This window comes from Danio aesculapii, chromosome 11, assembly GCF_903798145.1.
Source record: "Danio aesculapii chromosome 11, fDanAes4.1, whole genome shotgun sequence".
NCBI lineage: Eukaryota > Metazoa > Chordata > Actinopteri > Cypriniformes > Danionidae > Danio > Danio aesculapii.
In genome coordinates, this window is record NC_079445.1 from 43,932,534 (window position 1) to 43,947,933 (window position 15,400).

Here is a 15,400-nt window from a genome sequence, read left to right on the forward strand (position 1 = left end):
TACTTAATTTCTGACATTCATAACTCAAACGTACTGAGCGAAATGTGCTTATTTTCTCACTATTGAGGATAATATTTATGACATTAAACATATCTGAAAATAATAGTATTCTAACTAATTTTCAAGCATGTCTAAGAAGCACAAGGGATTTTTCCACTTCTTTTAAACACAAGCGCAGTTCCACCCTCAGCCTCTAGAGGTCAGCAGCATCTCAAACCTGACCTGGAATCAGACTGGCTTCTAAAAGACATGCCCACAAATATAAACTCAAGCCAGACTGCATGTAAAACCCAGAGATGTGCAGTAATGAGGGTTTACCAGCAGAGAGGCTGTGGATGACAGCAGCAGCGGCCGTGTGGAAGATGATGTCGGCTCCATCGTTGAGGTAGTGAAGGTTGTTTCGACAATCAAATCCTCTGTATCCAAACACATGATCCAGAGAGAGCTCCTGAAACACACACACACATATGCACAAACATGCACGCATACACACAGACCAACACAAACATGCAGACGCACACACACACACACACACACTTGTGAATTGTGGGAACATTCCAAAGGTTTCTATTGTTTTTACACTGTAACGTAATCTATAGTTAAACCAACCTCCACCGTCTTCTTCTTCTTGGTGATGTTGTTCTTGACCAGTTTGTCAGGTAACGGTGCGGCTCGACTCACTGGAGGTCTGCAGGAAAAACAACTATAATCATTACACTAACAAAAAATGGCTGTCCTTCAAAAAACACTACAAATCATACCGCCAATGTGCTGAAACAATATTTTACAACATGCTAGAAGCATATTAAAACATGTTAGAAACATGGTATCACAATGCTAAAACAAGTTATTAATATGCTAGTAAAGTGTTAAAACATGTTAGCAACAAGCATTTAGCAAGCTAAAACATGCTAGCAATGTTCTCAATCAAAGCAACATTTTAAACTATGCTATCAAAATGTTAAAACAGCCAACTAACACACTAGCAATGTGCTAACACATTGCATTCCAATAAACAGCAACCACTAAAACATGTTAGCAATATGCTAAAACATGCAAGAAAAATCCTATTAATATTCTGAAACAGCCTAGCAATATGTTAAATATGGTAGTAACATATAACTACCACATATAACATTTAACAATATAATGTTATTAACATGCTTGCAACATTCCTTAAACATGTTAACAGCATGCTAAAACATGCTAATAAAAAGATAGCATTGTGGTTAACATGTTTAAAAGTGTTGTTCGTTACCGTTCATCCACCAGTATCTCCTTCTGCTGTTGGTGCGGCTTTACTCCAGTCATCTGTCTTATACTAACAGCGTAGATCTTGGTTGTGTAATCCATGTTTTTTTCCCGAGCGACGTCACTGTCGTACCCTGAACACACAGACGTTTGTCAAATAAAGAGAGGACACTAAATTCCATCCCATAAACCGAAGGAAACCTCACCTCCGTCCTCTTCAGCGTCATCGTCTGACTCCTCACTGTCCACCACTTTGCTCTCGCGTGGACCAATCCCCTCCCTCGCCCAGATCATGAGGGCCGTGTCGGCTCCGCCCACCGACAGCAGCATCGCATCATCATTGGACCATCGTACATTCGTCACATTGGCACTGTGAGCCACATACTTCTTGAACTTGGCAAATTGACCCTGAAATAAACAAAGCATCAAGCTAATTTGATTATTAATTGAATCCTTAATTTTCCTTCGTCTTACGCCTGTTTTACACCTCAAGCGCAAGCAGGGCGTGAGCAGCACGTGCGCAGTCACTTTCACACTGACTGTGTCTGCAGCGCGCAGCTTATCGGCAGCTGCTGCACAGATCAATATATCTCTGTCTATTCTATCTAGTTACCTATCTACATATAAATACACTCTTTTTTTTAAACTTTTCATCTGCACCAAGGCCCGCGGCAACTTTCTCCTATGCTGTTTCCTTAACCTTAACCTATTATATAGATCCTAAAAACCTGTCTGCTTCTCATGGAGTGTCATTCATGTGTTTTCAGGTGCGCTTGGTCAGAAGACAATTGCCTGAGATATCATGTCACTTTGTTTTTGATTGTCAGGATGATGTGGGCCTATAGTTATAATACAATATAGTTATTATATTTATACATGATCAAACTAGTGTGCAACTTAAGCAAAACTGATACTAAAATTGTTTTAAATTTGGTTTTGTAGTTTGGACCAATTAAATATTTGTTCAATTAAGTTAATTTGATTAACTATATAAAATCAGTGGATATTATCAACGCATTTATTGGGTAAAATTGCTTCTTTTTACTGTCTTTCAATGTGTTTTTGGTCATTATCAATGCACTGCCACTTTAATTGAGCGTGAAATAGACCCAGCGCTGAAACTATCGTGGCACTGTTGCTTCAGCAACGCTCACTTCTGCGTGCGGTATGAAAGCTCTAATCTGTTAACATGAACGCCGGAAAAAAACATGCACTGCTCACGCTTGGGTGTGAAACAGGCCCTTTATTTATTAGGGGTCGCCACAGTGGAATGAACCGCCAACTAATCCAGCATGTTTTACGCAGCGGAACCAGCTGCAACCCAGTACTGGGAAACACCCATACACACTCATTCACACACTCATACACTACGGCTAATTTAGTTAATCATTTCCCCTATAGCGCAAGTGTTTGGACTGTGGGGGAAACCAGAGCACCCGGAGGACACCCACTCCAACATGGGGAGAGCATGCAAACTCCACACAGAAATGCCAACTGACCCAGCCAGGACTCGAACCAGCGACTTTCTTGCTGTGAGGCCACAGTGGTAACTACTGAGCCACCGCGTCACCCCCTAATTTAATTATTATTTGCTAAATTATATTAGTTTCATGTGTTAGACCAGGCATAGGCAAACTTGATCCTCGAGGGCCAGTGTCCCTGCAGAGTTTTGCTCCAACACTAATCAAACACACCTGAACACCCTAATTAGTGTCTTCAAGATCACTAGAAAGCTACAAGCAGGTGTGTTTGATTAGGGTTGGAGCAAAACTATGCAGGAACACCGGCCCTCCAGGATCGAGTTTGCCCATCCCTGTGTTAGACCCAGGTTTTGAACAGGATTGATGCACTACTGTTCAAAAGTTTGGGGTTTTTCATTATTAACCAAAGATGCATTCAATTTATAGTTTTTATTTAATTGCACCTTCATCATATTGTGACTTCTTGAACTTGGCAAATTGACCCTGTATTAAACAAAAAGCATCAAGCTAAATTGATTATTAATTATTCATTCATTCATTTCTTTTCGGCTTAGTCCTTTTATTAATTGGGAGTCGCCACAGCGGAATGAACCACCAACTTATCCAGCATATGTTTTACATAGCGGATGCCCTTCCAGCTGCAACCCATCACTGGAAAACACCCACACACACTAATAATTATTAATTATTAAATGATAAATTACAATAGTTTCATGTGTAAAACCCAGGCCTAATACAATAGGACTAATACACTACACATTATTAACTAATGATGCATTAAATTGGGTGTGCAGTGGTTAGCACTGTGGCCTCACAGTAAGAAGGTCGCTGGTTCGAGCCTCGGCTGGGTCAGTTGGCATTTCAGTGTGGAGTTTGCATGTTCTCCCCGTGTTGGCGTGGGTTTCCTCCGGGTGCTCCGGTTTCCCCCACAGCCCACCGTAGCGTGTGTGTGAATGAGTGTGTGGGTGTTCCCCAGTACTGGGTTGCAGCTGGAAGGGCATCCACTGCATAAAACATATGCTGGAATAGTTGTCGGTTCATTCCACTGTGGCGACCCCTGATTAATAAAGAAACTAAGCCGATGAAAAATGAATGAATATTTGCGAATGCTTCTTAAACAGCAAATTTGCGGATTTTGGCGGAAATTTAATTGAAATAATACAATTGTTCAAAAAAGTAATGCAATTAAAATTAAATAATAATAACTAATTCTAAAAATAGTCAAAATAAAATTAAAATATGTACTAAATATGATTAAAATCACAACTAAATAAAAAAATTATACAAATTCTGGAATAAAACGAGTAATGGTTTCTACAAATTCAACTTTGCCACAATATTTTCAAACAGAAAACAACAATTTTTAAGGGGACCCCGTTACATCTGGTCCACATAACAAGATGTAAAATAAGTTTCTGATGTCCTTAGAGTGAGTGAGTGAGTGAGTGAGTGAGTGAGTGTGTGAGTGTGTGTGTGTAGTTTCAGCTCAAAATACCACACAGATAATGTTTATGACTCTTTTAGGCTTTGATCTTAATTGTGCTGTTTTGGTGACTGTCGCTTTAAATGCAAATTAGATTGTGCTCTTTTTAAAAGAGGGCGGGGCTACAAATGCCTGTGTGTCGGCATAGTGGCAGATTCAAAAACAAGACTAACGTCCTATGATAATAAGGGAGGGATGGGCACTAGTGGGCGGGGCTTTCCCTCTCTGATGACACGTACAAAGGGAAAATGTCAATCAAACTGTTTCTGCAGACTGTTTTTATCAAGTGTGATTATAAACAATACAATTATTAAATGTTTACTATTAGAGGCTGGATATATTCACACACTGCTGCCACACAACTGTGTTTAAACCCCTTATTAAAGTAACTTTTGTATAATAGGTGTCCTTTAAATTGTCTCAGTACTGTATTTTGCTCTCATATAAACTCTGCCATGGTGTGCTGAAGAGATTTCCTTCAAAAACAAAGGAGCGTATGGTGTGATTAGCTATTATTAGGATGAGCAGTGACCTTGGAGGGGAAGCTGAAGAGCTTGACGAAGCCGAAGTCGTCTCCAGTGGCCAGAAGCTTCTTGTCTTTGGTGAGAGACGAGGCGTTGACTAAACTCAGAGTCGGCCAGATGCCCTCACAGGTGCCACCCAACACTGACGTCCAGGTGGCCCATTCCATCTTCTCAAACTGAAAACACACACACACACGCACGCACGCACGCACACACACAAAGATACATAAAAGCGCGCAGACAAAAATATACACATTCAAATAAACATGCATACGCGCACACATACCCGCACACACACACAGACATGCATGCACACACAAAAACAAATACAAAGCATCCAACAAACACACACCCATACACACGCATGCGCACACACACATGCACAAGCACACAGACATAAACAACCACACAGACACACAAACACACATCCACACAGACAAACATGCACACGTTCACACACACGCACACACAAAAGCACACACAGACACACAAACATGCATGTGTACACACAAACATGCATCCACGCAGACAGAAACACAGAGAAGCACACATGCACACACAGACAATAACATGCAAACAGACACACACACGCGCGCACACAAAAACACACAGATGCACACAGACAAAAACACATATATATACAAACAAACATGCATAGGCGCACAGATATGAATGCACACACAAAACAAACGCAAAACATACACACAGACACACCATGCACACACACAAACATGCAACCACGCAGACACAAACATGCACACACAGAAATGTGCATGCACGCACGCATACACACACATGCATGTGTACACACAGAAAAAAACAACCACACAGATACACAAACATCCACATAGACAAAAACACGCACACACATACACGCACACACACACACAAAAGAACCAGACAGACACACAAACATAAGTACACACACACACACACACACACACACACACACACACATGCACACACACACACAGTCAGCAGTGCTGCAAATAATGACGTAATAAGCTCAGTGTTCAGCTCCTGTACCTCTAAACTGCTGATAGTTTGTCGTCTTCCACGCGGAGCTTCAAAAAAGAGCTGCTCTTTGGCACCAGTGTTGACTTGAAGCAGTTTTCCTGCAGTAACGCACACAAAAACATTTCATTACTTCAATATGCATGGTTAATATTTCTTTCCAATTTAGGGATTAAGTTCAATTGCATGTTAATCCTCCTATTAATCTGTGTATGTGTGTGTGTGTACTGGTTTTAGCTATACTTCTGATGGCTCAATTGCCCTAATGTATATATAGTGAACTATCAAGACATCCCATTAGTGCAGCATTTTACTGGTCTTCACTTGATAAAATACTTTAGGGGTAAAAAGAGTTTAAAGGTAGGTCTAAATGCACTTCAGGTACAGTATGGGCCATAGAAAAGTACAGGTACAGTATAGGCCATATACAGAATTAGGTATCGTATAGCCATATACAGTATTAGGTACAGTATAGGCCATATACAGTATTAGGTACAGTATAGGCCATATACAGTATTAGGTACAGTATAGGCCATATACAGTATTAGGTACAGGATAGGCCATATACAGTATTAGGTATCGTATAGCCATATACAGTATTATGTATAGTATGGGCCATATACAGTATTAGGTACAGTATAGGCCATATACAGTATTAGGTACAGTATAGGCCATATACAGTATTAGGTACAGTATAGGCCATATACAGTATTAGGTACAGTATAGGCCATATACAGAATTAGGTATCGTATAGCCATATACAGTATTAGGTACAGTATAGGCCATATACAGTATTAGGTACAGTATAGGCCATATACAGTATTAGGTACAGTATAGGCCATATACAGAATTAGGTATCGTATAGCCATATACAGTATTAGGTACAGTATAGGCCATATACAGTATTAGGTACAGTATAGGCCATATACAGTATTAGGTATAGTATAGGCCATATACAGTATTAGGTACAGTATAGGCCATATACAGTATTAGGTACAGTATAGGCCATATACAGTATTAGGTACAGTATAGGCCATATACAGTATTAGGTACAGTATAGGCCATATACAGTATTAGGTATAGTATAGGCCATATACAGTATTAGGTACAGTATAGGCCATATACAGTATTAGGTACAGTATAGGCCATATACAGTATTAGGTACAGTATAGGCCATATACAGTATTAGGTACAGTATAGGCCATATACAGTATTAGGTACAGTATAGGCCATATACAGTATTAGGTACAGTATAGGCCATATACAGTATTAGGTATAGTATAGGCCATATACAGTATTAGGTATCGTATAGGCCATATACAGTATTAGGTACAGTATAGGCCATATACAGTATTAGGTACAGTATAGGCCATATACAGTATTAGGTATAGTATAGGCCATATACAGTATTAGGTATAGTATAGGCCATATACAGTATTAGGTACAGTATAGGCCATATACAGTATTAGGTATAGTATAGGCCATATACAGTATTAGGTACAGTATAGGCCATATACAGTATTAGGTATCGTATAGGCCATATACAGTATTAGGTACAGCATAGGCCATATACAGTATTAGGTACAGTATAGGCCATATACAGTATTAGGTATCGTATAGGCCATATACAGTATTAGGTACAGCATGGGCCATAGAAAAGTACAGTTACAGTATAGGCCATATACAGTATTAGGTACAGCATGGGCCATAAAAAAGTACAGGTACAGTATAGGCCATATACAGTATTAGGTACAGTATAGGCCATATACAGTATTAGGTATAGTATAGGCCATATACAGTATTAGGTACAGTATAGGTCATATACAGTATTAGGTACAGCATGGGCCATATACAGTATTAGGTATAGTATAGGCCATATACAGTATTAGGTACAGTATAGGCCATATACAGTATTAGGTATAGTATAGGCCATATACAGTATTAGGTACAGTATAGGCCATATACAGTATTAGGTATAGTATAGGCCATATACAGTATTAGGTATAGTATAGGCCATATACAGTATTAGGTACAGTATAGGTCATATACAGTATTGGGTACAGCATGGGCCATAGAAAAGTACAGTTACAGTATAGGCCATATACAGTATTAGGTACAGCATGGGCCATAAAAAAGTACAGGTACAGTATAGGCCATATACAGTATTATGTATAGTATGGGCCATATACAGTATTAGGTACAGTATAGGCCATATACAGTATTATGTATAGTATGGGCCATATACAGTATTAGGTACAGTATAGGCCATATACAGTATTAGGTATAGTATAGGCCATATACAGTATTAGGTATAGTATAGGCCATATACAGTATTATGTATAGTATGGGCCATATACAGTATTAGGTACAGTATAGGCCATATACAGTATTAGGTACAGTATAAGCCATATACAGTATTAGGTACAGTATAGGCCATATACAGTATTAGGTATAGTATAGGCCATATACAGTATTAGGTACAGTATAGGCCATATACAGTATTAGGTATAGTATAGGCCATATACAGTATTAGGTACAGTATAGGCCATATACAGTATTAGGTATAGTATAGGCCATATACAGTATTAGGTATAGTATAGGCCATATACAGTATTAGGTACAGTATAGGTCATATACAGTATTGGGTACAGCATGGGCCATAGAAAAGTACAGTTACAGTATAGGCCATATACAGTATTAGGTACAGCATGGGCCATAAAAAAGTACAGGTACAGTATAGGCCATATACAGTATTATGTATAGTATGGGCCATATACAGTATTAGGTACAGTATAGGCCATATACAGTATTATGTATAGTATGGGCCATATACAGTATTAGGTACAGTATAGGCCATATACAGTATTAGGTATAGTATAGGCCATATACAGTATTAGGTATAGTATAGGCCATATACAGTATTATGTATAGTATGGGCCATATACAGTATTAGGTACAGTATAGGCCATATACAGTATTAGGTACAGTATAAGCCATATACAGTATTAGGTACAGTATAGGCCATATACAGTATTAGGTATAGTATAGGCCATATACAGTATTAGGTACAGTATAGGCCATATACAGAATTAGGTCCAGTATAGGCCATATACAGTATTAGGTATAGTATAGGCCATATACAGTATTAGGTACAGTATAGGCCATATACAGTATTAGGTACAGTATGCCCCATAGAACAGTACAGATATAGTATAGGCCACATACAGTTTAGTATGCGCCATAGAAAGTATCATTAACCTGATAGGACAACAATGGAAGTCTATGAAATATCCTCAGTAAGATGGAAAAAACAAATATGTGTGTGTGTGTGTGTGTGTGTGTGAGATTTACCGCGGACGTCCCAGTCCACATGCGTGATACAGCTGGACGCTCCTTTACAGATTCCCACTCTCTTACTGGTCAGAACGTTGTAAATGTCCACAAATGAATCATGGGAGGCCACAGCGAGGTATTTTCCAGCATCTTCAATTAAAAAGCAAGGAAAAATATATACAAATATATATATCAATTACATGATATTTTTATTCTTTTATATTCATGCTGGTATATTTGAATGTTTATATCTATTTATTATATGTCTTATTGTGTGCCTTACGTCAAAAGCTGCTGAACAAAATGGCATTGTGCCTGCAGATGCTTAATGCATGTGTTACGTGTCTTTTATGAATATATTTACATACATATTTAGCAAATTCTAAATACAGCTGAAGACAAAATTACTAGCCAATTCCTTTTTTCACAGCATTTCTTATATTTTTCTTCTGGAGAAAGTCTTACAATAGGTTTGTCTGGAATATTTTTTAAAACAATAAGAAACTGCTAAGGTCAATATATTAATTATAAATAAGATATATTTATGTTTCAAATTGTCTACAAAACAAACCACTGTCGTCCAGTTACTTTCCTAATTACTCTAACTTTACCCTAATTAACCTAGTTAAGCCTTTAAATGTCACTTTAAGCTGTATAGAAGTGTCTTGAAGAATATCTAGTCTAATATTATTTACTTCATCATGGCAAAGATAAAAGAAATCAGTTATTAGAGATGAGTTATTAAAACTATTATGATTAGAAATGTGCTCTTCTTTCCGTCAAACAGCACTTGGGAAATATTTGAAAACCAATGTAAAATATATATTCATGTATTTTCTACTATTATTTATTAGATGTCAGTAACATCAGCTAACCCATCCAGAGACTTCCACATGCAACAAGTCAGAGAATAATTGATTTAACTGAATAAAAATAAAGTGTCTAATTTGGCTTGAAAATAAGTTCAGCTCTGGAGCTAGGAAACAGCACGAGGTCTTGTTAGCAGTGCACATTGAAAAAGCAGAAACAAACAAGTCGCAGGTTTCCTGTAAAACACCACACCGAGGGAAGCTCAGTTCAACCACGTCAAAACTGTTTATTTTTTTCTGAGGGGAATCAGTGTTTTAATCTCTCTGCCAGCGAGTGTGTGTGTGGACGTTCACCTTGAGAGAACCTGATGTCAGAGATGATCTCCTTTCTGTGGTGGAACGACACCATGTCCTCCAGTGTGTCTGCGTTCACCACCAGGAAGCTGCCATCGTTTAGACCCACCGCTAAGGCTTTTCCGTCAGGGGAGAAGGCACAGCATCGACCACCTACAAACACACACACACACACACACACACACACACACACACAGACACAACAATGACATTAAACCAGTGGTGGAAAGTAAAAGTACCATTACTTGCCCAAAAAGGTAGTGCAAAAAAGTAGAGTAAAAGTATCTGGTGTAAATATTACTCAAAGTATGAGTAAAAAGCAGCCCTTTTAAAATTATTCCATAGTAGTGAGCATTACACTGTGAAAGTCTGATGCGTTTACATGCAATTTGAGCGTGTGTGAAAACGTAACATTCTGTAGTGCCATTTCCTAAGGCAATTTCAGTCCTCATACAGGAGACCAGTGGTTCCCAAAGTGGGGGTCACGAGACAATGAGCGGGGGTCGCTTGGTGATATCCAAAAGTCTCATATTTATTATTATTAACTAGTGCTGTCAAAATTAGCGCGCAAACGCATGCGATTAATTTGAAATATTTAACGCAATTAATGCAGTTGCAGGTTTTTTATTTCCTGTTGTGGCCGACGTGTGTTTAACATGCAAAGAAATATGGATAAGACCAAGGAAGGCCTTTTAGAAGTCCTTTAATGGAATTTGATACCGCTTGTCAAATGGAAAGAAAAAACTTTTTCATGACTCAGGTAATCAACTCCTTTAAGGTAATCAAAAAACGCTGTGTACATGGTAGACTCTTAATCAGCTTACAGTTGGAGTATTGGTGTCCATGTAAATGTACTCAGTGAAAGTGCCAGATGATGTCGCAAGGTGTCACAGACAGCGCATTCCTTTGCCTTTAGTTGAGTCCATACGCCCTCAAATGTTTCATTAAGTTTGATGCGTTTCTCCCCTTAAACTCAACTTTTGTAAAGCGTCTGCTTCAGATTGCTGTGTCAGAATCCTTGCTTGAACAATATAGCCATACTTTACAACACTTAGTTTAAGCTAATTTGATTAACGTGATGGTATGTGTTGATGAATCTGAAGGAAGTAGCTCAGTTGAGCTGTACTGCGCGCGTTGTGTGTGTGTGTGCGTGTGTGTGTGTGTGTGTGTGTGTGAATTGAGGTGAATTGAATGAACTAAATTGGCCGTAGTGTATGAATGTGTGAATGTGAGTGTGTACGGGTGTTTCCCAGTACTGGGTTGCGACAGAAAAGGCATCTGCTGCATAAAACATATGCTGAAATAATTGGTGGCTCATTCAGCTGTGGCGAACTCTGAATCAGAGACTAAGCAGAAGGAAAATGAAAGTAAAAAGAGTAAAGTAAAAGTAAACATTTTTAAAATGACTTATTAAATTACAATACCTGAGAAAACCTACTCAATTATGGTCATTTGTTACTTTACATTAAACCACTCACACAAGCTGTGTTTCCATTCACTTATTGTTATGTGCATTTTGGAATAACCTATTAAAAATGCTTGATGGAAATGCCAAGACACGCAGATTTTAAAAAGTGCACAACAAAAACATTATGCGCACAACTGAGTAGGATCAAGGTTTTATCTGATCAGAAAAAACTGTGCATAAACTACAATGGAAACACATTTACCGAATAAATTCCAGCATGCACATTAAAAAGTGATGTGATTTAGTTTGTGTTTCAGGGACTTTGCATTCATGTTGGTTTGCAGCTTTCCATGTTTCCAGCTTTACATTGTCGCAGATCTGAAATGTTGTTCTGCTGATTGTAAAAGGCTTCAGCCGTCAGTCCATCATCACAGTGTTTCAGTATTATTATTCTTCTATTGTTATTCCCTCCAGAACTGTCTTGAGCATCTGTCTGCTTTCCCAAAGAGCATCTCACACCTTCAAAAGCCACCGCATTCACTGCGTTCATTGTGTTTCGCCTTTGTCTTCTGAGGCGCAACTCATTTATTACAGAAAAAAAACACCACAGTGGAAAATCCCAATGAACTAAACCACATTTCTCTGGCTCATATTTGCTCCAGTTTATCAGGAAGTGATGATTTTATTTTCTTTAGTTTATCATCGGATGGAAACGCTGCTTTATTCACTAATGTTTTATGCAATATTCAGTTTTGCGCATCTAATTCGCATGTTTGGATGGAAACATAGCTTTAATAACAGTCCCTATATAATTTCCAGACTCAAGCATACCTTTCTTTAGTTTCCGGACGGCCACCATTCGATGGTTGGCTGAAAGCTCCCAGATGCGCAGTGTTTTATCGTCACTCACTGTGGCACAGATAGGCAGCAGTGGGTGAGCAGCCAGACCCCAAACTTCCCCCTCCATATGACCCTAAAACAGACACAAAAACACAACACATTCAGCAGATTCAACCGAGGTCAATACTGTTCCATGCGTCAATACAAGCATCTGCCAAATGCAGTGTTGGGTGTAATGAGTTAACAACAAAGATACTAGTTACTGTAACAAAATAAAAAAAGAAATAAACAATTTTTAGGTAATTGAATAAATAAATGAAAATAAACAAATAAAATAAATAATTTTAATAAATAAAAATAAATAAATAGATAAATATATATGTTTAATTGTTCATTATCAGAGTAATTAAAATGTAAAAATATGTATATTTTAATTAATTAAATTATTTAATTATTAATATTATTATTTTTTTAACTAAAGGCTCCGTCTGACTCAAACTTATAGAATTAAAAGTGGTTAATTTCTATAGTCTATGCACTGAGATTTACAGTATAGGGACTTTAAACAGTACTGGCTCTTTCCCAAAGAAGATAACAATGAGCAGATTTATGTTTGTGCATGATCCACACCTGTACAAGTAAAGTCATGGGGCCACTTTTGTCAATCTCCAGGATCTCTCCGTTTTTAGTGCCCACCAGAATGTGTCCGTGTCCCAGTGTGATTGCTCTGATGGACGGATTATCCTCCAACAACAGTCCTGAAGAAAAAAAAACACAACTATTAGACTGGACTTAAAAAAAAATATTCATTCATTCATTCATTCATTTACTGTATTTGTGTTTTAATACCATATCAGCAACATTGGCTATATTCATGGCAAAATCTATACTAAATAAACAATATATAACATTTTATATATATGTATATATATATGTATATATATATGTATAAATATATATATATATATATATATATATATATATATATATATATATATATATATATATATATATATATATATATATATATGTATATATATATATGTATATATATATATATATATATATATATATATATATATATATATATATGTATATGTATATATATATATATATATATATATATATATATATATATATATATATATATATATATATGTATATGTATATGTATATATATATATATATATATATATATATATATATATATATAATATATAACAGTTTATTTATTCTTAATAAACATTCACTGTACAAAAAACATACAAATAACAACACTGAAAAGGGTCATATCTAATCTTTCAGTTTGATCATACTGAAATATCCTAAAATTCCTCCAGAAGACACCTTTTTAAATTATTTCCCTTATAATATTTCGTAATTAAAAATGTTCTCTAATATCATTTAAAAACACACATTCATTAAAATGTTTTATCGTCAAAATCTTCTTACACAAGTCACAAATCGGTTTTAATAAATATGAGAACAGAACTGACCTTTGGATGAAGGTGAGAGAGCTGCTCTCTTGATGGCGTAGGTTTTCAGACATCTCTCAAACATGTCATCCCACAGCTCCACCACTCCATCTTTACCACCCGTCACAAAACCCTTCAGATCATAACACACACATACATATAATAACTATTTAATGTTAGGCAATGTGTACGGTATTGTTTCATATATTGAAAATAGTAAATACTAATTATAAAGAGTAAAACTAATAATAAAAAATAACAATATGCATATCTTACATATACTATCTTTTCAATTCTTCAACCAGTTTTATTATTTATTCATTATTTTAGTCCATTTACTTTGTTCATCCTACATTTCTGCATTATAAAACAATACATTTAACATAATAAAGACTAAAGTCTTGTCGCCTATCCAAGTTTTAGGAACAACAAATAATAACTCGACTTCTAGTTGATCATTTGGTATCAGAAGTGGCTTATATGAAAGGCAAAGGCCTCTAGGCTGATTTGAGCACAATAAAATATGATCATGTCTTGATTTTGAATGATTTCATTAGGACAGTAAGGTCTGACTCTGCTTAGACTAATGTCTCATCACTGAACCTTCAATAATGTCCAGTATAGAATATGTGGTCATGCTGCAGTGGAAACAGAATGAATATTGTGTCTGACTCCATCATGAGCTTGGAGGACTGCATCCATACATCTCTGCAATGACTCAAATCACTGATTAATAAAGTCATCTGGAATGGCAAAGAAAGCCTTCTTGCAGGACTCCAAGAGTTCATCAAGAGTCTTTGTGTTCATCTTCAACGCCTCCTTCATCTTACCCCCGACATGCTCAATAATGTTCATGTTTGGTGACTGGGCTGGCCAATCCTGGAGCCCCTTGACCTTCTTTGCTTTCAGGAGCTTTGATGTGGAGGCTGAAGTATGAGAAGGAGCGCTATCCTGCTGGAGAATTTGCCCTCTCCTGTGGTTTGTAATGTAATGGGCAGCACAAATGTCTTGATACCTCAGGCTGTTGATGTTGCAGATCTCTCGCACGCCCCCATACTGAATGTAACCCCAAACTATGATTTTTCCTTCACCAAACTTGACTGAATTCTGTAGAATCTTGGCTCGATGTGGGTTCCAGTAGGTCATCTGCAGTATTTGTGATGATTAGGATGCAGATCAACAGATGATTCATCAGATTGACCTTCCAAACCTACCAAAATCCACCTTCTGCCACTTTTCCAATTGATCAACTAGAAGTCAAGTTATTATTTGTTGCTCTTACAACTGAGATCCACGACTAGTCTTTTGTCAGGTAGTGTATGTATATATTGATCTTTTGTTAAATAATAACTCCTTAATTAATAACTCCTATTCACTAGTTTCTTTTTCAGATTGACGAATAAAGAAGATATTTAAAAAATGCTTAAA

General features: G+C 37.1%; 1 protein-coding gene across 1 annotated transcript in view; it reads right to left on the minus strand.

Moving 5' to 3' along the window:
- Positions 1–15,400, minus strand: part of eml6 (EMAP like 6) — a 137,557-nt gene that overhangs the window by 39,794 nt on the left and 82,363 nt on the right. Inside the window, exons 20-30 of the mRNA XM_056467686.1 lie at positions 13,994–14,105; positions 13,128–13,255; positions 12,489–12,630; positions 10,250–10,402; positions 9,105–9,236; positions 5,766–5,854; positions 4,748–4,915; positions 1,458–1,659; positions 1,259–1,385; positions 610–688; positions 319–448 (exon numbers count right to left, since the gene is read on the minus strand). Coding sequence (XP_056323661.1) covers positions 319–448; positions 610–688; positions 1,259–1,385; positions 1,458–1,659; positions 4,748–4,915; positions 5,766–5,854; positions 9,105–9,236; positions 10,250–10,402; positions 12,489–12,630; positions 13,128–13,255; positions 13,994–14,105 — 1,462 coding nt within the window. The remainder of the gene's footprint in view (positions 1–318; positions 449–609; positions 689–1,258; positions 1,386–1,457; positions 1,660–4,747; positions 4,916–5,765; positions 5,855–9,104; positions 9,237–10,249; positions 10,403–12,488; positions 12,631–13,127; positions 13,256–13,993; positions 14,106–15,400) is intronic.